The 24,447-nt window shown below is 36.6% G+C and overlaps 2 protein-coding genes across 2 annotated transcripts; one reads left to right on the top strand and one right to left on the bottom strand.

The window, feature by feature from the left end:
* Positions 1–1,954: 1,954 nt before the first annotated feature.
* On the top strand, positions 1,955–6,826 carry kdm8 (lysine (K)-specific demethylase 8). Its single transcript, XM_079836215.1, has 7 exons — positions 1,955–2,723; positions 3,176–3,348; positions 3,431–3,563; positions 3,665–3,712; positions 4,576–4,725; positions 4,821–4,913; positions 6,631–6,826. The coding sequence occupies exons 1-7, from the start codon at positions 2,268–2,270 to the stop codon at positions 6,793–6,795; spliced, it is 1,218 nt and encodes a 405-aa protein (XP_079692341.1). The 5' UTR covers positions 1,955–2,267; the 3' UTR covers positions 6,796–6,826.
* nsmce1 (NSE1 homolog, SMC5-SMC6 complex component) lies at positions 6,825–16,887 on the bottom strand. Its single transcript, XM_079836226.1, has 8 exons — positions 16,820–16,887; positions 12,869–13,016; positions 12,614–12,735; positions 12,036–12,113; positions 11,549–11,695; positions 10,741–10,857; positions 9,235–9,361; positions 6,825–8,093 (listed from the first exon to the last, which is right to left on the bottom strand). The coding sequence occupies exons 2-8, from the start codon at positions 12,984–12,986 to the stop codon at positions 7,996–7,998; spliced, it is 807 nt and encodes a 268-aa protein (XP_079692352.1). The 5' UTR covers positions 12,987–13,016; positions 16,820–16,887; the 3' UTR covers positions 6,825–7,995.
* Positions 16,888–24,447: the final 7,560 nt, after the last annotated feature.

The following is a 24,447-nucleotide window of genomic DNA, read 5'->3' as shown; positions in this document are numbered from 1 at the left end:
AGCTAATTTACTTGAAAATTAAAAGGCAATCGGTTTGCATGCTTTTTTAAGTAAGGTTAACAAATTAGTTTTTACAGCGTGGGCATTTTTAAAACCAAATTTTGACTTGCAAACATGGCAATATGTTGGCAAATGGCAGCTGAAAAAAGACATTCTATTGTAATTTCCACACTTCATTAAGCCACATTTTCAAACTGTGCTAATAATAAAGAAGGTTTCTCCGGAACCAAATTAGCACATTAGAATGACTAGACTTAAAATGATTAGTTTTCTACCTGCATGGGTTTTTGCCATCACAGTTAAAATTAGAATTTTAGAATATATGAAGAAAGAATTTTCCAATAAAGGCCTATATAATTTTTACCAGGGTATTATGTTTTCAATGCATTAGACACGCACACACACACGGTAACAACTGCAGTGTTCACCACTATTAAAATCTCATGTAAAACCTCACCGTGCCCCTCTAAACACACTCCTTCACAGATCATCTAGCTGCACAAACATCTGATTCTTCAACAGCTGGCACTTTTCCACAGAGCAGTCTGCTCAATGGCCATGGGAGAAATCAAGAATAAATTAGAAAACCCAACAAATGCTGTCATTTAAGTACCACACAAAATGGATTATCGCATCAAAGAGTGTCCTTCCCAATTCTAGCGGTCAATATTTGCTCCATATTACACTTCGGCTGCAATGCTGATCTAAAAGATACATGTACAACATCCAATCCAGTGGCCTAGTTTGTAAACAGGCTTGTTGACTCAGCAGCAGAAGGTTACGTGAACACATCAGCAGAACACAGAGGTAATCATTTTTGTGCTGCAACATTTTTTTTTTTCCTGGGAAATTTCAATATTTCTTGAGGCTTATGGTTTCAGATCATTGTTTAGCCCTTCACAGTGCACCTCGTGAAAGCATATCTACGAATGAATTATTTAGTAGATTTTTGAATTTTACATAATACAACACTGGGTTAACAAAAGGTCATGAATGAGATACCTTGAAAATACCCATTTTACATATGGAAAACAGGCCTCAGTAAAATAAACAATAGGTCCTCTTACAAAAGAAAATATACCTCCTTCACATGGATTGAATTCAAGTTGCGTGCATGTAGGCCTACTGGAAACCACCTTGGCTGTTAGGAGTTGCAATCAGGATTTGCCTGTAGGCTACCAACAGTGATATAATTAGTTTAATCTGTCAATTATCCCTTATAGTCATGCAACACATTGTCCATTTAGGCTACTAGAATGAACCGGGAGCCGTCGTATAAACAATAGACCAGGGTTTCCTCCAAATTTGGGGCAGGAAGCAGATTATTATAGCAGATTATAGGGATCCCGAGAAGACACAAACATCCTATTAACAATTTAATCGACTAATAATTAAACCATCAGAACTTATAATGGTGTCAACAATGTGAGGCATTCATGAACACTGCTTCATGGAGCTTCGAAACCTTTATGAATCTTTGTGGTTCGGAGCTCGTATCAAACTATCAAAGTCTTCGTAACGTCATAAAAAAAGATGATAACTGTTATAACTGGGGTCATAAATAACTGTTTCGAAATGTCAATGGTTCACCGCTGGGGGGCGCGTGGGCTCAGTAAACCCATGAATAAGAGAATCAAGCGGATCTCCTCTCAGCAGAGAAACATTGAACAAGTGTCTTGGTTTTTGTATGTTTTTTTTTTTTTTTTACCTGATCGTTGATCCGTTTTAATGAGACGTTCGTATAATTAAAAATAATAATAATCTTATTGCAGTTTAGCTGAGCCATCCATAGAACAAACGAAACAAGTAGCATGACATGATTTAGCCACATTCTGGATAAACACCTTTTGCTAGTAGGCTACTGGAATTATATATAGCCTATATATTTTTTTTTATTAAACCCTATCTGACAACAATGTAATGCGTTCCCTGGGCGGAACGTTGTTTGTCTTCTGTGTTTCCAGTCGGACATTAAAACCAAGCGCTAACTGCTTGCACGAAAGCGCTTTAATGCCTCCTTTTTGACATAAATAACACATTTATCACGTAATTTGCGCTAGTTGTGTACATTGTTTTTTTTAACGCTTTTAAAAGTTGTTGTAACAAATATGACGTGTAATATGTTCCAGTTCGCCATCTCCATACCATGAGTTGTAGCCTAAATTAGTTGTTTCTCCCCTAAGCATGTCAACTATTTCTATGGTCGCTTTTCACCAGATCATCCATCAGAAATCAATTACAGGTGGTCTGCAAAAGTTCTTCTGCTTATGGCTCCAATCTGGCCTGATGTTCGAGCTGTTTTGCCTTCGACCGTGTCTGAATTCCCACTTGACTTTAGTGAAAAGATTGAATCCAGTGTGTTGAACGTTCTTGAGCTGGCCAGGGATCAGCTCTACCGAGCACCAGATTGCCCAGCTTCAGCTGAAAGAGCCCAAGTCATTATAGATTATTCCTGGGAGAAGCTCAACACTGGAACATGGAGAGATGTGGACAAGGAGTGGAGGAGAGTTTACTCTTACGGCTGCTTATTCAAAGTCTTAAGTTTGTGTCATGATAATCCATCTCAATACAACATCCAGGAGGCCATTAAGACATGTGACATGAGTTTGTTATTGGGAGCAGCTATCATGGACAACATTCTGCAAAGACTTGTTGGTATCTTAAGAAGCAAAATGAAAATGAACAGTCCAAACAAAGAGAGGAGTGAAGAACCACATTCAAAGGTGAAGTCCTCTCTCCTGAAGGGAAAATAATTTGTGTGACCGCTTGTTTACAAATAGTACGTGTTTTGTTGGTTACTTGAAATGTTTAGTATGATTTACTCAAGTATGGTGTTTGTGATATTTTTGTATTTTAAGTTTATTTTCTTTTTAGTCTTTTAGTAATTGTGTTGTACATGCTTTTTTGTCTTTTTTTATTAGTTAAAATTACAAAATAAATTGTATTAAATGATCGATTATTTTATTAATAGTTATAGAGTTAACAACAACTAAATTGTTCCTGGATCAACTTTTTGCAAAAATTGCAAACCAATCAGTAATGCTTTGCTATGAATGTTATTATTTTTCAGCAAAAGCATTTATGAAGTTTGTTCTAATGCTGTGTAATTTGTTGGCTTGTATCAAAGTTACATTATTCAGCTACACTATTTACTCATTAAGCTTCTCTAAAACAGAAAATGAAACGGGATTGTGTGTCCGAGCCTGTAATAAACCCTACTCAAGAAGTGCCAAGGATTCAGTGTCCATCCCTGGAGCGCTTCAGATCCGTTTTCCTGGATCCTCTGCGGCCTGTGATTATAGAGGGAGTTACTGACCACTGGCCGGCCTTCACAGAGCACCAATGGAGGTACTGACCAAAATATGAATTTTTAGATTTTATCCTATAATCAAAACATCTGTACACTACCGTACTGTTCACTCTCTCTAAGCATAGACTACTTGAGAACTGTCGCTGGCTGCCGGACGGTGCCTATTGAAGTGGGATCCAAGTACACTGATGAAGAGTGGTCACAAAAGCTCATTACAGTGAATGACTTCATAGACCGCTACATTATAGGAACCGTAAGGCAGATTTCATTTTAAGAGACAGTGTTTTTATATTTTTGCATAGAGAAGCTGTAAAGTTTTGTCTGTAATTATTATTTTTGGTTATTTTCTCATAGGCAGGGGATGGAGTGGGATATCTGGCTCAGCATCAGTTGTTTGATCAGGTCAGTTGCAATTCTATTTGCAGCCACTAGATGAGCACAAAGTAGATACTTCACCTTTAACTTTCTCATATTAAAGTGCCACTATTATGATATTTTAAAGGTTCCTTTTGTTAATGGAGGTCTATAATAGGTTTCCTATAATAGGTTTACATGCATCCAAGGTCCAAAAACACTTTAAGTTTGTTGTAATATACATTAAAGCATCACCTCTTTTCTCACAGTGTCGTAAAAGGATTCTGTCTCTCTAAACCCCATCCTTTCTGAGAGGCTGCTCTGCTCTGGTTGGTCAAATGGCCCAGTCTGTTGTGATTGGTCTACCGCTTATAGCGAGTGTCGCAAACTAATCTATTACTATAGCTGAATTTCTGCTCCAGAGGTTACCTCAGTGTTTGATATGCACTATGCAGTGAAACAAACAGTAATAATGGCTTTGGTTTTACCACATAAATTCATGTCGACAACACAAAACAAATCTTTCCTGGCCTCAGCTACATCTACAGTGTTTGAGGGTGGATCAATTTTTGTGGGCAGCCAATGAAGACCATAGGCTGGCATAATGCAAATTCGTTACAAACATATGTAGGTTTTGTGCGGTAAGACTGGAACTGATGAGTTGTTTCAGTACAGAATCAGGTCTTTCCTTTGGGAGACATTAACTCAGTGCACTTTTTTAGACAGTTATATTACACACTGCATGAAAGGTAATATCCAAAAAAGCATAATAGGGGCACTGTAATATTAAAAGTGAACTCCGTAATTTTAAGTTGTGCTATGGCAGTCTTCTGGGACTTGGACATTTACTAATGGATGTAGCATCATGCAAAAGCAATAGCAGTAACTTTGGCTGTTATTCATTCTGATAGGTTCCAGAGCTAAAAGATGATATTCGCATCCCAGACTATTGTTGTCTCGGAGAAGGAGATGAGGATGACATTACTATTAATGCCTGGTTTGGGCCTGGAGGGACTGTGTCTCCTCTCCATCAGGATCCTCAACAGAATTTTTTGGCACAGGTAAACACGAGACAAATGGTTAATTTGGCATTTGAAAGGCAAGGCTTTTGATTCCCGTGTTTCAATGCATTCTGCTTTTTGCTTTTGAATGTCAGGTGGTTGGAAGGAAATACATCCGGCTCTACAACCCAGATGAAACAAAACATCTCTATCCACATCAGTCGCAGTTACTGCACAACACCAGTCAGGTAGAAGACCTACTTTATGACAGCTGAAGTTTCATTGTACATACAATGCGTCCGGAAAGTATTCACAGCGCTTCACTTTTTCCACATTTTATGTTACATCCTTATTACAAAATTGATTAAATTCATGATTTTCCTCCTCAATTCTACAAACAATACCCCATAATGACAACATGAAAGAAGTTTGTTTGTTTGAAATCTTTGCAAAGAAAAAAAAAAGAAAAAAGCAAATGTACATAAGTATTCACAGCCTTTGCCATGACACTCAAAATTGAGCTCAGGTGCATCCTGTTTCCACTGATCATCCTTGAGATGTTTCTACAACTTGATTGGAGTACACATGTGGTAAATTCAGTTGATTGGACATGATTTGGAAAGGCACGCCTGTCTATATAAGGTCCCACATTTAACAGTGCATGTCAGAGCACAAACCAAGCCATGAAGTTCAAGGAATTGTCTGTAGACCTCAGAGACAGGATTGTATTGAGGCACAGATCTGGGGAAGGGTAGTGGCCTCCATCCTCCGTAAATGGAAGCGATCGTGTGAAAAGGGCCTTAGTCAGGGAAGTGACCAAGAACCCGATGGTCAATCTGACAGGGCTCCAGTGTTTATCTGTGGAGAGAGGAGAATCTTCCAGAAGAACAACCATCTCTGCAGCACTCCACCAATCAGGCCTGTATGGTAGAGTGGCCAGACGGCACATGACAGCCCGCCTGGAGTTTGCCAAAAGGCACCTGAAGGACTCTCAGACCATGAGAAACAAAATTCTCTGGTCTGATGAAACAAAGATTGAACTCTTTTCCCTGAATGGCAAGCATCATGTCTGGAGGAAACCAGGTACCGCTCATCACCTGGCCAATACCATCTCTACAGTGAAGCATGGTGGTGGTAGCATCAAGCTGTGGGGATGTTTTTCAGCGGCAGGAACTGGGAGACTAGTCAGGATCGAGGGAAGGATGAATGCCGCAATGTACAGAGACATCCTTGATGAGAACCAGCATTCTGGACCTTAGACTGTGGCGAAGGCTCATCTTCCAAAAGGACAGTGACCCTAAGCACACAGCCAAGATAACAAAGGAGTGGCTACGGGACAACTCTGTGAATGTCCGAGTGGCCCAGCCAGAGCCCAGATTGAACTGAAAATGGCGATGCACCGACGCTCCCCATCCATCCGGATGGAGCTTGAAAGGTCCTGCAAAGATGAATGGGAGAAACTGCCCAGAAATAGGTGTGCCAAGCTTGTAGCATCACACTCAAAAAGACTTGAGGCTGGAATTGGTGCCAAAGGTGCTTCAAAAAAGTAATGAGCAAAGGCTGTGAATACTTATGTAAAAAAAATAAAAAAATCTTGTTTAAAAAAAAAAAAAATCAAACAAACTTCTTTCACGTTGTCACAATAGGGTATTATTTGTAAAAGTGAGGGAAAAAAATAACGAATTTAATCCTTTTTGGAATAAGGCTGTAACATAGCAAAATGTGGAACAAGTGAAGGTGGAGGGTTGCAGAGTAAATTTGCGCTGCAGGACTAGCAAACCAGACTATTTAAATGTTGAGCAAGCAATCTCATTGAGGCCAATCAGCCTGTTCCATGCGGTAGTGATGTGATTGCTTGCAGATTGCATGTGGATCTATCAGCTTGCTAGAGTTTCATGACTGAACTAGACATATATATATATTACATAGATTACATAAAACATGATTTTGCTTTACCACCACCAGGTGGAGGTGGAAAATCCAGACCTGGTGAAGTTCCCAGACTTCTCTAGAGCCTCATATCAGGAGTGTGTTCTCAGGCCCGGAGATGTGCTCTTCATCCCTCTGCAGCACTGGCATTATGTGCGCTCTCTTGAGCTCAGCTTTTCTGTCAGTTTTTGGTGGTCCTGATTTATACAGAATAAATGAGCATTTGTTGTCTAGTCTTGTATTGTCTTTATTTGTACTAATGCTTAATATGTAATCGCATTTAGAAGGAATTTGAAGTATGATCATTTTAATATTATCACTCACATTTTAAATCTTAACATTACAAAAAGCATTACTAATTTATCCAAAGCAACAGTGTATTCAACTTTCCCTGCAAGTCTTAAAAAGTCTGACATTCAGGTTTATTACATTTAAGGCCATAAAGGCCTAGTTTCAAAGACAGGGTTTAGATTAGGCCTTGACACCTTAGTTCAATTAGGACATTTAAGTAGCTTTTATAAACGTGTCTTTAAAAAAAATACTGATGTGCATCTTGAGATGAAACAACGGCACTGATATAAAATATGCCAGTGTAAGTTGCTTACAGTTAAAACAGCTCAGACATGCATTTTAGTCTGGGATTAGTTTAAAGTTATAGTTGAAAATAGCTTTTAACTAAAAAAGCTACTTTTTAAAAATATGTCAGTGCCATTGTTTTGTCTCAAGATGCACACCAGTAATGTTTTTTTCTAAGGCATGTGTATAAAAGTTCCTGTGAAACCGGTCCCTTATGAATTTAAGACTTGCGCCTCGGATTCAAAACCTTTTCCTCAACAACAACAAAAAATGTATTCCCTTATGTCCTTCCCTCTTAAAAGCCTTAATTTCTTAAAAACCCAGCATTGAAGAGCAATATATTTTATCAGTACGTACCATTCTGTATGATTTGAACTAGTGGTCTTGGTATTTCAGCAGTCTCGGGAACAGTATTTATAGGAACTAAATTAAATGGTAATACATTTAGAACTCTGCTAATAACTTGAGGAAGTAATCTTTTTTTAAAGATTTAAAGTATTAAGCAATTTTATATTTTAAACTTTCCTTTTAAAAGGGACATTTGAATAAAAGAACAATTCGCTTCTCAAAAAAAAAACTTATCTTAGCAACTATACAAAATGTGCTAAAATTATAGCTCCAGCAAACATTTCCATTCAAGAGCAAAGAAACATTTTATTTGCTTAAACAATTTGACCTTGAATTCAAATTCTAACAAAAGATGTGGAATTGAGAAATAAACGTATTCAATAACAATAAACATGTAAAAACAATTTTAGACTCTTAAGAGAAAGCACTCGAAATCTCCCCATAACAGCTGCAGCGACGGATCAACCGGTTTTGAGATTATGACCTTCTCGACCGCCGGGACGTTGTGGGAGCAGTGTTCTCTCTGGATGATGAAGGTAGATTTTGTGAACTCTGTGACTGGAAGCGTGGCATTTCTGCAAATTAGAAAGAAAAAGAAGCATGAAAACTTTGATATCTAAAACCTGAAGTTAACAACTCTGCAGTTGTTCATATTAAATAGAAGATCGATGGAGCAATGTTAAAGGGATAGTTCACCCAAAAATGAAAATTCTGTCATTTACTCACCCTCAAGTTGTCCCAAACCTGTATAAAGTTTTCCTTCTGCAGGTATTCCAGAAAGCAAGGTTAACTGTCACACACACCTTGAACTCTCGGTTGATTAACCTAAACCTTGCTTACTTAAGGTATGCTGGTTCCAAAAACGTGTCCGTGAGTAAGTTCAGACAACTCAGAGTATGTTCTCAACAGAGCGACGAATCGATGATTCACCATGGTAACTAATAAAAAGCTGTCATTCTACTTCCCCCTTTTGTTTAAATGGTGATTTACATAACCTATTTGGTGGTTGTGCAATTATTTTCTCAATCCCTTTGTTTCATAAGTAATCTTTATTCACTGAGAATAAAGATTATATTGTTTGTTTGATGCTAATTAATTGAATACAGATCAATGTGTGAGATGACAAAATAAATACATATTTGAATTGAATTAACATTTAAACATTACCTTGTTATAATAGTGCTTTAGAATGAATTATATTGTATATAACAAATTTGGTTACATTAATATACAGTAACTATATTAATTATATAACACGCATCTGAATACCTCTTAAGCAAACTAACTCTGCAAACCCCAGAGCCGGTTATGTTCAGAGAGTGAGTTGCTATGGCTACTTACTACCCTGAAAGTTACCTCCGTTTTTGGAACCGAAAGTTGAGGTTATCCGCTTACTTACCCTTAAACACACCCAGGTATGTCACGTAACCTGCTTTCTGGAATACCCCCCTGCTGAACACAAAAGATGATATTTTGAAGAATGTCTTTAACCAAACAGCTGATGGGCCGCATTGACTTTCATAATACTTTTTTATCCATACTATGGAAGTCAATGGGGTCCATCAACTGTTTGGTTAAAGACATTCTTCAAAATATCTTCTGTTGTGTTCGGCAGAAGAAAGAAATTCACACAGGTTTGGAATAACAAGAGGGTGGGTAAATGATGACAGAATTTTAATTTTGGGGTAAACTATCCCTTTAATAACAACAGCTCACCTGGAATCTCATGAGGCCAGAAATCATTGCATGATGGGCAATGAGGGTCACTGCGTGCTCTGAAATATCTAGCAGCACACGGGAGGTGCACCTTGATTCCACATGTTGGGTTTTCACACATTTGGCACTGAATGTAAAAGAAAACATTTTGTTTGCATCCCCCGTCACTCAAGTCAATTAAATGGAAATACATTTTCAATGCACGTAACTTAAGTGGTAGAAAATTCAACAACTTAACTATTAAAGGATCAGTTCACTTTTAAATAAACTTGCTGATAATTTACTCACCCCCATGTCATCCAAGATGTCCATGTCTTTCTTTCTGCAGTCGAAAAGAAATTAAGGTTTTGGATGAAAACAGTCCTGGGTTTTTCTCCATATAATGGACTTCAATGGGCTCCAAACGGTTCAAGGTCCAAATGACAGTTTCAGTACAGCTTCAAAGGGCTTTAAACGATACCAAATGATGAATAAGGGTCTTATCTAGCGAAACGATCAGTTTCTGCGAGAAACCGAGCAGTATTTATGCTATTATTTTACCTCTTTTCAGACGAACGTGATCATCTCTGAGCTCAGCCATTACTTCTAAGTGAGGCCAAAATACGAGCCTGGTCATAGATGTATACGTAGATACCTCATTAGCGCTTGTACGGATCAATAGAATTAGGACCATTATAATTAGATCTACGATCAATATATCTATGACCAGGCACGTATTTTGACCTCACTTAGTGGAAGTAATGGCTGAGCTCAGAGATGATCACGTTCATCTGAAAAGAGCTAAAATAATAGCATAAATACTGCTCGGTTTCTCGCAGAAACTTATCGTTTCGCTAGATAAGACCCTTATTCATCGTCTGGTATCATTTAAAGCTGTACTGAAACTGTCATTTGGACCTTGAACCGTTTGGGGCCCATTGAAGTCCATTATATGGAGAAAAACCCTGTACTTTTTTCATCCAAAACCTTAATTTCTTTTCGACTGCAGAAAGAAAGACATGGACATCTTGGATGACATGGGGGTGAGTAAATTATCAGCAAAAGTTTATTTAAAAGTGAACTAATCCTTTAAGCAAGATAAACATGAGGGTGAGGAAAAAATGATCACTTAGTATGAGCTATTCCCTTAAAAATTACTTCTTGCAGTTCAAATTAAATTATGGACTTCTAAAGTCTGGATTTCCTCAATAAGTAAAAAAAAAACTCAATCTCAATATTAAAGAATAGCAGAGTTCACACCACAGCTGCGACGATAACAGCAGAGAGAAACGATATTGTTGGAATCACTTTCAGAACTATTTTATCCAGCTGATGAACGATAAAAACCATTGACAGCCAATCAGAATCCATCCTGCTGGAATGAGCTTGAGCATTTAATAGACAGACAAGCACACGCTTAGAATAAACAGAACGATATAGTCCACTGGTGTGGACACTAATATAGTTATCTTTATGGTTATCATTTTTGGTGTGAACGGGTCTTTACTCATATGTGTATTTTCTTACCTGCAGGGCAATGTTGTGGCACACATAACACACTTTGATGAGATCTGGGTAGATCGCGCGCATATACTGTTCCATCTCCACAACGCAGCGGACACTAAGAGTGTATTCGCCGTCTTTCTAAAGTAGCATAACGAAAGAACAAAACAGTAATTATAGGCTTAGTTCACCCAAAAATTAAATGTATGTAACAAATTACTACCCCTCGTGTCATTCCAAACCCGTAAGACCTTCGTTCATCTTCGGAACACAAGTTAAGATATTTTTTGGCCCAGAAAAGTGGTTCAACCTTAATGTTATGAAGCGACAAGAATACTTTTTGTATGTGAAAAAAATAAAAGAAATAACGCCTTTATTCAACAATTTTTTTTCTCTTTTGTGAATTCTCTGTCATTCCGTCACGTTGTAAACGTCGGTATTGGCCGGCTACGCACACGCGTCAGAGCCTGACACGGAAGAGAAAAAAATTGTCCTTATTTTTTTGGGGGGGGGCAGCCCACAAAAAAGTATTCTCATCGCTTCATAATATTAAGGTTGAACCACTGTAGTCACATGGACTATTTTAGTGATGTCTTTACTACCTTTCTGGGCCTTAAAAAGTTGCAATGACTTTGCAGTCTATGGTAGTTCTCAGATTTCATGAAAAATATCTTAATTTGTGTTCCGAAGATGAACAAAGGTTTTTTGGGTTTGGAACGAAATGAGGGCGAGTAATGTTTGGGTGAACTAACCCTTTAATTGCTTTTGAGGGTAGTGAGTGAATTATTTATAATACTTAAAAATCCAATATATCTGAAAAAAAAATGTATACCTCATTTAACCATTTGTCCTGGACAAATTTGTTTAAGACATGCTCAGTTTCTTTTTTCTTCAGTTTCTTTGTCCGGAGGCTGTCGGCACAATTTAAAATATCAGTGGAGGAAGCAGAACCGCTCTCAGAGTCCACAATCAGATCCATCTGACAGAAGAAACAATGGCAAGAGATATATAAAAAAATAAATAAAATAAAAAAAACATTACAACCAACATATTTCAGTGTTATATAGTTATAGTAATAGGATTGGGTTATAGTTTTTTTTTTTTTACAATACAGCTGTCATAATTTAACCCCCAATGATCCTGAACAGACCCGCATGTGCAAAAAAATGATAAAGATTATTTGTGCTAATTTGTGTGCAGGTGAAGAGGATGCAGCAGATGATGTAGAGGAGAAAGAGAGCACAGTTTTTCCACACAGGAGGGTTAAAAAATGATAACGTATATATACACATTTTATTTTATGCTGTGAATAAACCTACCGTTTTTCTGAATAATTCCAGTTCATTATCTGCATAATCTGACGCCATTCTTGTTATGTCCGTCTCTGTCATGTTTACCTGAATAACAGATGAAAAGTATTTGTCATTTGTTTTGCCTTAAAAAAATAGAATATAATATAATATCAAAACATTTTAAGGAAAAAATTACCCCATGATTTACTCACCCTCAAGCCATCCTAGGTGCATATTACTTTCTTCTTTCTGGTGAACACAGAGATATATTAATAAATATCCTGATGCTTCCAAGCTTTATAATGGGAGTGATGGGGGGGTCCATTGAGTTTGAAGCTCAAAAAAGTGCATCCATTCCATTACTGCTATTATAAAGCTTGGAAGTGTCACGATATTTATTAATATATCTCTGATTGTGTTCATCAGAAAGAAGAAAGTCATATCCACTTAAGAGGGCTTGAGGGTGAGTAAATCATGGGGTGATTTTCATTTTAAAGTGAACTAATCCTTTAAGTTTATTATGACACTAATATCATCATTAATGATATACAATACATATCAAACACAAATTAAGAAGATGTGCATATCGATTAGATTCAACCAACCAAGGCATAATACTCGAGTCCATTCTCTTCCGACATGCCTTTCCTGATGTACATGAACAAGGGCTGAAGCTGAGTGTTGATGACTGTAATGAACTCATCTAATCTGTCTGCCACATAGTGTGCTAGAAATGCAAGAAAGAGGACACTGATATACAACTGACATTTAGTTTCCAGGTATGACATAAACAAAATAATAATTTTGCCTTTGATCCAACAGAATTTGTATAGATCGCAGAAAGTGGGTTTTCTTCATACCTCCATGGGTCTCGCAGCAGTGTTTGTGTAGCGCTTCAGCCTGAGATGCACTGATGATGCCATTGCTCATCATGGTCTGCAAGAAGCGCCTGTGACTGTCTGCCATGGGTCGGGACATTGTGCTTAATATCCTTAATGTCCTCTTGAGCTGGAAAATGCATATCTTGATAAACAACATTTCTCAAACCTGCAAATACTGACCAGGCAAACATGAATTATGATTAAAAACGACTGTTGGAGAACCCTCATTACCAAAGCAATACTTAAGTTCAACTAAACAATAGTTAAGATATGATTATGTTCCCACGGGAATGGGACACAGGCAGTCATTTTAAAGGGATAGTTCACCCAAAAGTGAAAATCCTGACATAATTTCCTCAACCTCATTGTTTCTTTCTTCTGTTGAACACAAAATAAGATATTTTAAAGAATGTTAGTAACCAAAAGGACGTTTAAATGCTTGTTAATTAAAGGGATGTCATTGTCAAGCACTACTCTCACAGCAAGGTTTATTCGCTGTTATTTACTTTGTTCCTGTTCAAATGTTCTCTTTAAATACTGATTTTCTTTTGTCTTCCTTTAATGTTAAAGGGTTAGTTCACCCAAAAATGAAAATTCTGTCATTAATTACTTACCCTCATGTCCTTCGACACCCATGATCAATCATGATTCGGATCGCGTGTCAAACCGCCAAACTGCTGAAATGTGGCGATCCAAACTGCTCATTCGACTCACTGATTCATAAATCTTCGAAGCTTCATGAGGCCGTGTTTTGAAATCGTCATTAGGGCTGGGACGGTTACCGCATTACCGCAATACCGCGGTCACGTGACGCCTACCGTGGGTCTGAGATCATCACCGCCATCACCGAGAGAGAAAAAAAAAAAAAAAAAAAAAAAAAAAACATTGGCCTGCACATGTGTGCACGTTGTGTCTAATTCCATGGATTCATTGATTCTAATGACATGGATTGTGTCTAATGACGTGAGTGTCTTATATGGATTCAAGGTTTTCTAAACAAAACTGAATCAAAAGATGGAGCAAATCCGACCTTTCGCGAGTTGGGGAGCGCAATTTTCCATTATAACATTCCATTTGTATCCGTGTAATGTCTTGTAGCCTATAATTTGAATTAAATTTTACTAAAGCATAAAATACAGGCGCATAAGCAGGTTTTTAATTGCACGTGCTTAACACAATTCTCGCATGGTTGCGCAGCCGACAATAGCGGGTATGTAGATAGAAGTCATGAAAGCAGAAAAAGAACGCTCCACCCGGGCCGTGGGTTTGTGTCGAACGCTGGTGACCGATTTCTCCCATAGCTGGCAAAAAAAAACCACGGCTTCAGAAAAAACAAACTGAGCTGGAGCTGCCTCAGCCCTCCTTAGTACTGGTAAGTTTTAACTCTCTTCCAACTCTGTTTGGGAAAGATTGACTACAAATAAGCTGGGCCTGCGAAATTTAATTCAATATAATCAATAAATAATCTATTGTAGGCAATTACTAAGTAGGCTATGTGATTCTGAAATTCCAATTTCATTAAAAGGCTATCGAAAAAGATATCCGTCTGGCAGGCTTACAATCACAGTAGTGCGACACTTGGTTAAATTAAATAGCCTTCGTTAAATATTTGAACCACTGAGACAAAAGCGCACACGAGATATATAAATTAATATGAATAGCCCATGTAAAAATATGTAATATAAATATAAATAATAAGTAATATCCAATCACGGTAGTGTGAGCAGCGACACTTTGTTAAATTAAATAGCCTTTAATTTAATCTGTATAACCACTGAGACAAAAGCGCACACAAGATAGGCATATAGCCTATATATAAATTAATATAAATATGTAAAAATAGGCCTAATATAATAGTATGTAAAAATTATTTGTGTAATATAAATAACATAAATATAAATAATTATATAATATGTAAAAATTATTTATGTAATATATATATATATACACATACAATCATTAGCCTAAATAGCCTTGTTAAATTAAAAAGTATTCGTTAAATAGCCTTGAACCACTGAGAAAAAAAGCGCACACCACCACACGAGATATGTCAAATAATATAAATATGTAAATGTTATAAAATATAAAAAATAAATATAAATAATAAACGTAGCATAATATACAATCACGGTAGTGTGAGCAGCGAGTGACTACACTTTGTTAAATTAAATAGCCTTGAGCCTTCGTTAAATAGTCTTCATTAACCACTGAGACAAAAGCACACACGAGATGTAAATTGTAAATGTAAATTAATAGCCTGAATTTGTAAAAATATGTAATATAAAAATATAAATACTATAAATATAAATAATATATTATATTATATGGGCGGGTGTGCGCGAAAGTCGTTATAGTTTAAGTGATTGTTTGATGACGACGACTGTAATCTGAAAGTAAAAATATGGGAAATAAATAAACATGAACAAATAAATATAGGCTATATTACTGATCAATACCGATAAATAAAAATGTGTTTGTTTGTCTTTGTTTATGCTGTTCCATCTTCAGATCTCTCAGTCGTGATCTGATCTGCTCTCTCAGCAAAAAATATGACTGGGATGTAAACCAACCGCGGTAAGAAAAAATCCATACCGTCCCAGCCCTAATCGTCATCACTATATAAGTCGTTATTTAGGGTTTTTTTGCGCACAAAAACTATTGTCGCCGATTCATAAAGTTATTTTAGAACCACCGTAGTGAGATGGACTTTGTAACGACGTCTTTAGTACATTTTAAGGGTCTTGAGAGTGAACCGTGCATTGTGCCAATGGAGGCCTTTCAGAGCCATCAGATTTCAACTAAAATATCTTCATTTCTGTTCCGAAGATCAACGGAGGTCTTACGGGTGTCGAACGACATGAGGGTAAGTAATTAATGACAGAATTTTCATTTTTGGGTGAACTAACCCTTTAAGGGTCTTCGAGATAATGTGAAACGTAAAGCTCTTTTTATATTCTGTAAAGGCAAAAATGCACACTGCATTATGTTATAAGAAATTAATTTAAGTGAATTGGATAAGAAATTTTGGAATAATCAGTGGGAGGACAAAATTGTATTTGGTCTTGCCCTGGAAAAGTCAGCTGACGCAAACAGCTTGTATGTGTCCTTACAATTGATGACTTGTTTATTATAGTAGGAGATACATGGTTATAATAATATTAATCAAAACAAGGAATTGTTATCAGAAGTTTCTGAAATTATAACGGACTTGAAAGGTAAATGTTCCACGGACTATATTAGGTGGGGATTTTAACATGGTACAGGATGTTTGAATGATCAAACAAGACATTTAAGGGATAATAATGTATATTGTACACTTTTTACACAGATTAAATAAATACGGGGACATATTGAATTGAGATTAATGTTTTAAATCTTACCTGTTTATAAATCATTTTGTACAGTGTACAAAACAATCGTCCAGACAAAACGATCACAACAATATTACAGTATTAATAGTAAAGTCCTCTTGTGTTCAAAAGAAGAAAGAAACTCATACAAGTTTGGAACGACATGAAGGTGAGTAACTTAAATGATGACAATTTTCATTTTTGGGTGAACTATATCCCTGTAATATCAAGTTGACTCAGATGGTACTTCATCTTTAGGTCTCACCATTCTGTTCTAATAGCTTGTAGCTTAACCGTGTGTATAAATGTCCGTCTATATATAGCAACAGTCTTTCGAGCACTTGTTTAGGGTTAGGGTAAGGGATTGTGGTAATATACTTGCAAACTTGCGGTTGTCTTACCGCTCGAATATACAAAAAGACTGCAAGATACGAAGATACACGACATGCTAACTTGCACCAAATCAAGCGTGCGTTTCTCCGAGCATTCAAACGCCAACATCGTAGTCTGACCGACAGAGACAGCCTTACATTAAACAGTTATTGTTGTGAAGTGCTGAACTGCTGCTCACATAACTTACCTGTTTTCAATGTTGTGCCACTGAGCTGTCAATTCGTGCCACATTCGCGCGTTTCCGCTAAAAAGAATACTTCCGATCACGTGGCTTGGTATCTACGCAGTGTGCACTATAAGTGTACAGTGTACACTGCATCCTACATACTTATCAGATGCAAATCATCAACACGACAGACAACACTTGAGTATACTTACGTATACTTTTACAGTGTTTTTTAATTGCTTATGCTGCGTTCCAGGCAGGTTTTTGAGCCCGTAAATTACAACTTCAAACCACGACTCACGACTTTGTAGTGTTCCAGGCAAAGTCACGCCAAACTGCCTGAGCGCAAGGAATTGTGTGGTAGCTTGATGTAAACAAAGCATGGCGGACCGTTCGGGGTGTATGCTCATTTACAATAATTTATATCGCCAAAGGTGCTTACTCCTTGCTTATTTGAGGGAAACGGAGGAGAAAAACGGCGCAGACGGCAAGAAAAGCTGTTATACCTTTTATTTTACGTTATTTGTATATTTGTTTCATAAACACTGCATCCGTAGGGGGCTGTCATTGTTGCTTCGCGGGCTATGTGACGTCAAAACTCGTAACTGGGAGTACATCGATCTAGTACGAGTTCGCGGGTGGGAAGTCACGGGTTTGGCTGCCGTTCCAGTGCACTTTCACGGGTAGAAGGTTGGAAAAACACGGGTTACGAGTTGCCTGGAACGCGGCATTAGACAACACTAAATGTACTTTTGGCCACCCAATGAAGCCATTTACTCAGATACTCAAGTATGCAAAACTACAAGCACACGTGATTTAAACTCAGTTTGAAATTGTAAAACAAACTTTTTACAAAACTCTAAACACATTTCTCTACATTAGACACATCACTGAAAACTAACAGCTCTTGCGTTTTAAATGGCACAGTCATTTCCAGATGACCAACACCCAATGATCATGTGTGAAAACACAAATTGATCACATAGAAATCTAAACTCAGTGTTTTGAGAAAGAAAGAAAATTATTTTATGTTTATAGTATAAATATATACATAATAGGCTATACAGCGCTTTAGAAATACAGTAAAGTTGACAGTATATGAATATATACATACAACCTTGGCTGTGTGTGTGTGCGTGCGTGCGTGTGTGTGTGTGTGAGTGTGTGTGTACACTGAATTTGCATACAAGCCAAGTCAGAAAGTCAAGTGCTTTGTACAATATAGATTGTTTCACATCAGCTTCAACAAATGACAAGCCAATATAGGGTCATTCATCTCAAGTCAGTTCAGTGTTGATTCTGTTCAGTTAAATAACTGTGTAGTGTAGGCCTACAATTAATAAGTTGTGCAATGTGCATACATACTGTACGTGTATTTAGAAACAGTAAGAGCATAGCAATATTGTGTGTATTTAACAAATCAATGAATAATATTATACAGACTATATTTTGACTGGGATATGACTCTTCACAGTATGACCTTTTATGTTTGCAAAATAATCCCATACCGTTTCCAACCACAAGGCGTCCATATTGCCAGTAAGCGCCAAGCAGGCTAGACAGAGTGGGCTGTCATAGTTGGAAGTTACCTTTGTTTTCCTTTAACGGCTAAATCACTTTACAAACGCATGTATAGAGCAACAATGTTTCTGTTTTTAAACATTTAAAAATACACCTATGTATGCCATCCTGAAACTGTGTTGCAGATATGTAAAGAAAAGGGAAAAAATAAAACTAAGAAAGCATAGCCTACATTCAGCCTAAATATAGGCTATGTTTTAGTTTCAGGTATTAACAGAGAATTTCGACATTTTGAAACTGAAATAAGACTAAGAACAGGAACTGAAAATAATTGCATGTTTCTCTGAAATGCAGTCTCATTTTGCGCGTCCTTTTTGTGAGCCTTGCATAATCATTTCCTTCGTACCTCATAAAAACCACGTTATAAAGAAGGCTCGTCTTGTTTATCTGAAGAGCGCTCTGTTTGATTTCCGTGGAATTCTGGTGCGCTTGAGCACAGGCTAGAGATCCGCGTGAGCGCGCGTCGCTCGGTCGCGAGCATGGTCGTGAGCGGCGCAGGAGCGGCCGGGAGTCAGTGGAACAGCAGAACTGTTTGCGTGTGTTCCAGGAAAGCTCGTCACTTTTAGTCTAAACACATTTCTCTACATTAGACACATCACTCAAAACTAACAGCTCTTGTGTTTGGTTTAGAAAACTGACATTTAAATGCCACAATCATTTCCAGATTAGGCTACCTACCCAATGATCATGTGTGAAACACAAATTGATCACTTAGAAAACTCAGTGTTTTGAGAAAGAAAGACAATTATTTAACCCCCTTTCTGTTTATAGTGTAAATATATAGGCTACCTATACAGAAATACAGTTAAGTTGACAGTATGCATAATACACTGAATATACATACAGCTGAGCCAAGCCAAGTCAGAAAGTCAACTTTATTTCTAAAGTGCTTTATACAATATAGATTGTTTCACATCAGCTTCACATCAGCTTTATAACAAATTCAAATTCTGCTGTAAAGCAGCTCTGACGACAATTTTACTGTCAACTTTACTGTATTTCTAAAGCGCTAATATATATATATATATATATATATATATATATATATATATATATATATATGTATATATATATATATATATATATATACATGTATACAGTGGGTAAAATAAGTATTGATCACCATTTTTCTCAGTAAATATATTTCTAAAGGTGCTATTGACATGACATTTTCACCAGATGTTGGTAACAACCCGTACAATCCACACATGTAAAGAAAACAAACCATATATGTCCATAAATTAAGTTATGTGTAATAATGTTAAATGACACAGGGAAAAAGTATTGAACACATGAAGAAAGGGAGATGCAAAAAGGCATGGAAAGCCAAGACAATCAGTAATTAGGAAGCAATCCTGACCCTTGTCAATGCAAATTAATATCAGCTGGTTCAGTCCAAACTGATGGCCTCTTGTTACCAAGGTGTCACACAAGAAACATCTCATGATGGGTAAAAGCAAAGAGCTCTCTCAAGACCTTCGCAACCTTATTGTTGCAAAACATACTGATGACATTGGTTACAGAAGAACTTTCAAAACTTCTGAATGTTCCAGTGAGCACTGTTGGGGCCATCATTTCATCATAAACCGGCCAATACCAGTATACTCCTCGCAAGATTTCTGACAGAGGAGTGAAAATAATTAGCAGAAGTGTTGTCCAAGAGCCAAGGATCCCTTGTGGACAGCTTCAGAAAGACCTGGAATCAGCAGGTACAATTGTTTCAAAGAAAACAATAAGTAATGCACTCAACCGCCATGGCCTGTATGCACGCTCACCACGCAAGACTCCACTGCTGAAGAAAAGACATGTTGAAGCCCGTTTAAAGTTTGCTGCACAACATTTGGACAAGCGTGAAATACTGGGAGAACAACTCTTTGGAAGCCATATACACACCATGTTTGGAGGAGAAATGGCACTGCACATCACCCCAAAGACACCATACCAACTGTGAAGTTTGGAGGTGGGAACATCATGGTGTGGGCTGTTTTTCAGCATACGCTACTGGCAAACTTCATATAATTGAAGGAAGGATAGATGGAAAAATGTATAGAGACATTCTTGATAAAAATCGGCTGCCATCTACCAGGATGATGAAGATGAAACGAGGGTGGTCATTTCAGCAAGACAATGATCCCAAACACACAGCCAAGGAAACTCTCAATTGGTTTCAGAGAAAGAAAACAAAGCATATGGCCCAGCCAATCACCTGACTTGAATCCAATTGAAAATCTATGGAAAGAACTAAAGATCAGAGTTCATAGAAGAGGCCCACGGAACCTTCAGTATTTGAAGACTGTTTGTGTGGAAGAATGGGCCAAAATCACACCTCAGCTTATGCATGCAACTCGTTTCTCCACAGGAGGCGTCTTAAAGCTGTCATTACCAACAAAGGCTTTTGTACAAAGTGTTAAATAAGTTTCAGTAAGCGTGTTCAATACTTTTTCCCGGTGTCATTTAACATTATTAAACAGAATTTTATTTACGGACATCTATGGTTGGATTTCTTTACATGTGTGGATTGCATGTTACAAACATCTGGTGAAAATGCAATGTCAATAGCACCTTTAGAAATATATTTACTCAGAAAAATGGTGACGTGTTCAATACTTATTTTACCCGCTGTTTATATAATATACATTACTATAAACAGAAATGTAAGTGTCATTATTCAGCTCAAGTCAGTTCAGTGTTGATTCAGTTCAGTTCAATAACTGTGTCAAATGAATCAGTTGTGCATACATACTGCATATAGTGTATTTAGAAACAGTAATAACACAGCAATATTGTGTGAAATTTAACAAACCAATGAATAAAATGATAAAATCACGTGAAAACTATAAAATATATAGCTACAAAAATATAAACGCATAATATTGCAAATGCAATTGAGTTTGTTTCCTGTTCTGTGATCATGAATTCTTAAATTTGACATCAGAAAATGAGGACCTTCAAAGGTCTCTACAACCGGTGAAGTACAACTCTGTGGAAACCCAACTCAGACGATTTGGAAAAAGCTCAAGCTCTCTCCAGTCTACCAGAGTATGTTGATTTACCCTTATAATTGTTGTGACATATGCTCTAGATGGACGTGTTTCTGTGGAAGCCCTCCTCTCTGAGAAAACCTCTGACTGAAATCTACATTGCTCTATTGAGGTTTTCAGACTGTGGGAAAAAAACTGATCAGGCGTTTTCAATCTCATCTGAAATTAGCAATGTTGTATAATGGATTAAAAGTAACATGCATAATGTAATCAGATTACTTTTTGAAGTATTGAGTAAAGTAACGTGTTGCAAGCAACGTGCATTAGCCCACATAATCAGGATACTTCAGCGCCGTCAGGATATCTCATATTGTGTTCATTAGAAAGAAGAAAGTCATATACGATGGCTTGAAGGTGAGTAAAGAATGGGGTAATTTTCTAGCCTGACGTTGTCATACTCAATTCTAGTCAGAATATGCCCAACCTCAAATGTTGTGGGCGGGGCTAAATTCGGCTGGTATCCAGGCTAGTAACTACTCCTTTAATTGCAGCTGAAATGATGCATGATGTCCAATTTAGTGGACAGATGATTAATCAGAATTTTCTCCCAATTTAAAATCAAGACTTGGGAAACAATTTAATACACCATGCAAACAAATCAACGAACACCACGTTTAGCCTAATCAGAAGCTGGCATAAACTCCTTGAACAGAGGGAATAACAGGCACAGTATGATTTAAAACAGAAACAGATAATAGGCAAAGCACACATTTGTTTTGTCATCATAAAGTTATGTGATTATAAAGTAACTGGTAGGTAGGCCTATTTTTTTTAAAGTGGTTAGGCTATTTTAAAATCGTTTTAAAAAATATTGTGTTTCCAGGGATATGCAACAGTATGGCCTTTGTATATGTTTGCAAAATACCCTTTCCAACCACAAGGGAATATATGGAAATTTCCTTTTGCCAGTAAGCGCGGGGACAGAGTAGGCTGGCAGAGTTGGAAGTTAACTTTTTTCCTGTAACGGCTAAATCACTTACACAAACACATGGGTGATTCATGGGCACTTTTATATTCTTTGGTCATATTTTTACAAATACATATAATTTTGGACAAATTCCTCTTTCTTTGTGAGACTAACAATAAAACCACCTTAAATGTTTTGTTTACTACCTTTCTATTATGATTTTTTTTCATACTTTTCAAGCTCCTTAGGTGTCAAAATCACTGTTTTCTCCTTGTCCCACACCCAGACTTTTTAACTTCAACAGTGAAAATACAGTTTAAAAATATGACTTATCTGGTAACTATTAGTGCACCTGAATAAAGCACTGGAAACATCATTAAAATACATTATAGTATTTAATGTGAGACACTATCAATATTACTTTTTATACAACATATAGCCTAGCTATCGCACAGTATTAGTGTCATTTCCACCACAGTGTCCTGTAATGTCCACTGTAATGTCCATTAAAATAGTTTGTGTGAAAGATTGTTTAGGTGGTTTCAAAAAGTTCAGTGACATCAGAGCACATGTTGGGCATGGAGGGAATTAAAATTTCCATCAACAACAAATGATGAAAAATCAAGGTAAATATTGCTTGAACAGTTAATATATTCCCAGATAGCATGTAATCATTGAAACAATGTTGAGTCAGTGTTGATGCGTCAACACCAATTCCATTGAATTAACGTTACAAAGTGATGTTGCTTTAGCATTACTCTTGCACCCTCAGTTAATGTTGAAGCAATACTGTTATTTTAACCACAAACCAATGGTAATAATATTGATTCAACATTACAAAGTAATATTTTTTCAACATCACTTTTGCACTCTCAGATAATATTGAAATAATGTTGAGATTTCAACCATAAATCAACGGTAATAGCATTGATTCAACATTACAAAGTGATATTTTTTCAAGAGGTTTTTAGCACTGTTGAAACAATACTGATATTTTAACGACAAATCAATGGTAATAATATTGATTCAGCATTACAAATTGATATTTTTTCAACATCACTTTTGCACCCTCAGATAATGTGGAAACAATGGTGAGATTTAAATCACAAATCAATGATAATATCATTGATTCAACATTACAGAACATTTTTTAAACATCACTTTTGCATCCTCAGTTACTATTGAAACAAAGTTGAGATTTCAACAAAAAATCTATTGTAATATCATTGAATCAACATTATGAACTGATGTTAGTTCAGTATCATGTTTGCACCTGCATTTAATGTTGAATCAATGATGAGATAAAAATGGTAATGGTAATGCTATTGAATCAACATTACACTATGATGGATTCTACATCACTGATGTTGAATCAATATTGAAATTAACAACAACAAAAAAATCAATGGTAATATTGTTGAATCAAAGTTACACTACGATGTTGATTCTACATCACTGATGTTGAATCAACACTGAAATTAACAAATGGTAATATTGTTGAATCAATAGATCACTTTTGTTGAAATTGAAAATACAACTGAAATGTAATGACAACATAAAACAACGATGTACCAATGTTAAAACAACAGTATTTCAACTACACTTCAATTGACCATTTCAAATTTGGAGAAAACCTTTTAAAATATAAATGACACCTTCTCAGCAGTTGAGTCAATTTATTTCTATTTTACAGTTTACCACAATCAGTGACAAAAAAAGATATAAAGGATTCTTCTTTAAAAAATAAAGGGGGAAAAATAGGACAAAAGCATTACAATGTTTAAAAATAAAACTTGTTTCGGCCTCTTTTCCTTTGGGTTCTCTGAAATCTGAAAAAGAAAGTGATATTACTTAAGAATAAGTCAATTCAGTTGTCATACATAGGCTAGTCACATTCAAGATTGTTAATATACTAATCACAATATGATTCACTTAAAAAAAAAAAGTTGCTCAACACAAAATATTCAAACTATGATTATAGTACCGTTAAATTCTGTATATTAGTATTATATAGTTTTCTAAAATCTATTAATGCTTCAATATCAAAAGAAATTGTGTCTGATTTTCCCCACCGAGTTTATCTCCAGCCTTAATTAAACACACCTGAAGCAGCTGATCAT

Source organism: Gobio gobio, assembly GCF_949357685.1.
Source record: "Gobio gobio genome assembly, chromosome: 1".
Taxonomy (NCBI): domain Eukaryota; kingdom Metazoa; phylum Chordata; class Actinopteri; order Cypriniformes; family Gobionidae; genus Gobio; species Gobio gobio.
This window is presented reverse-complemented; position numbering and strand designations above follow the sequence as displayed.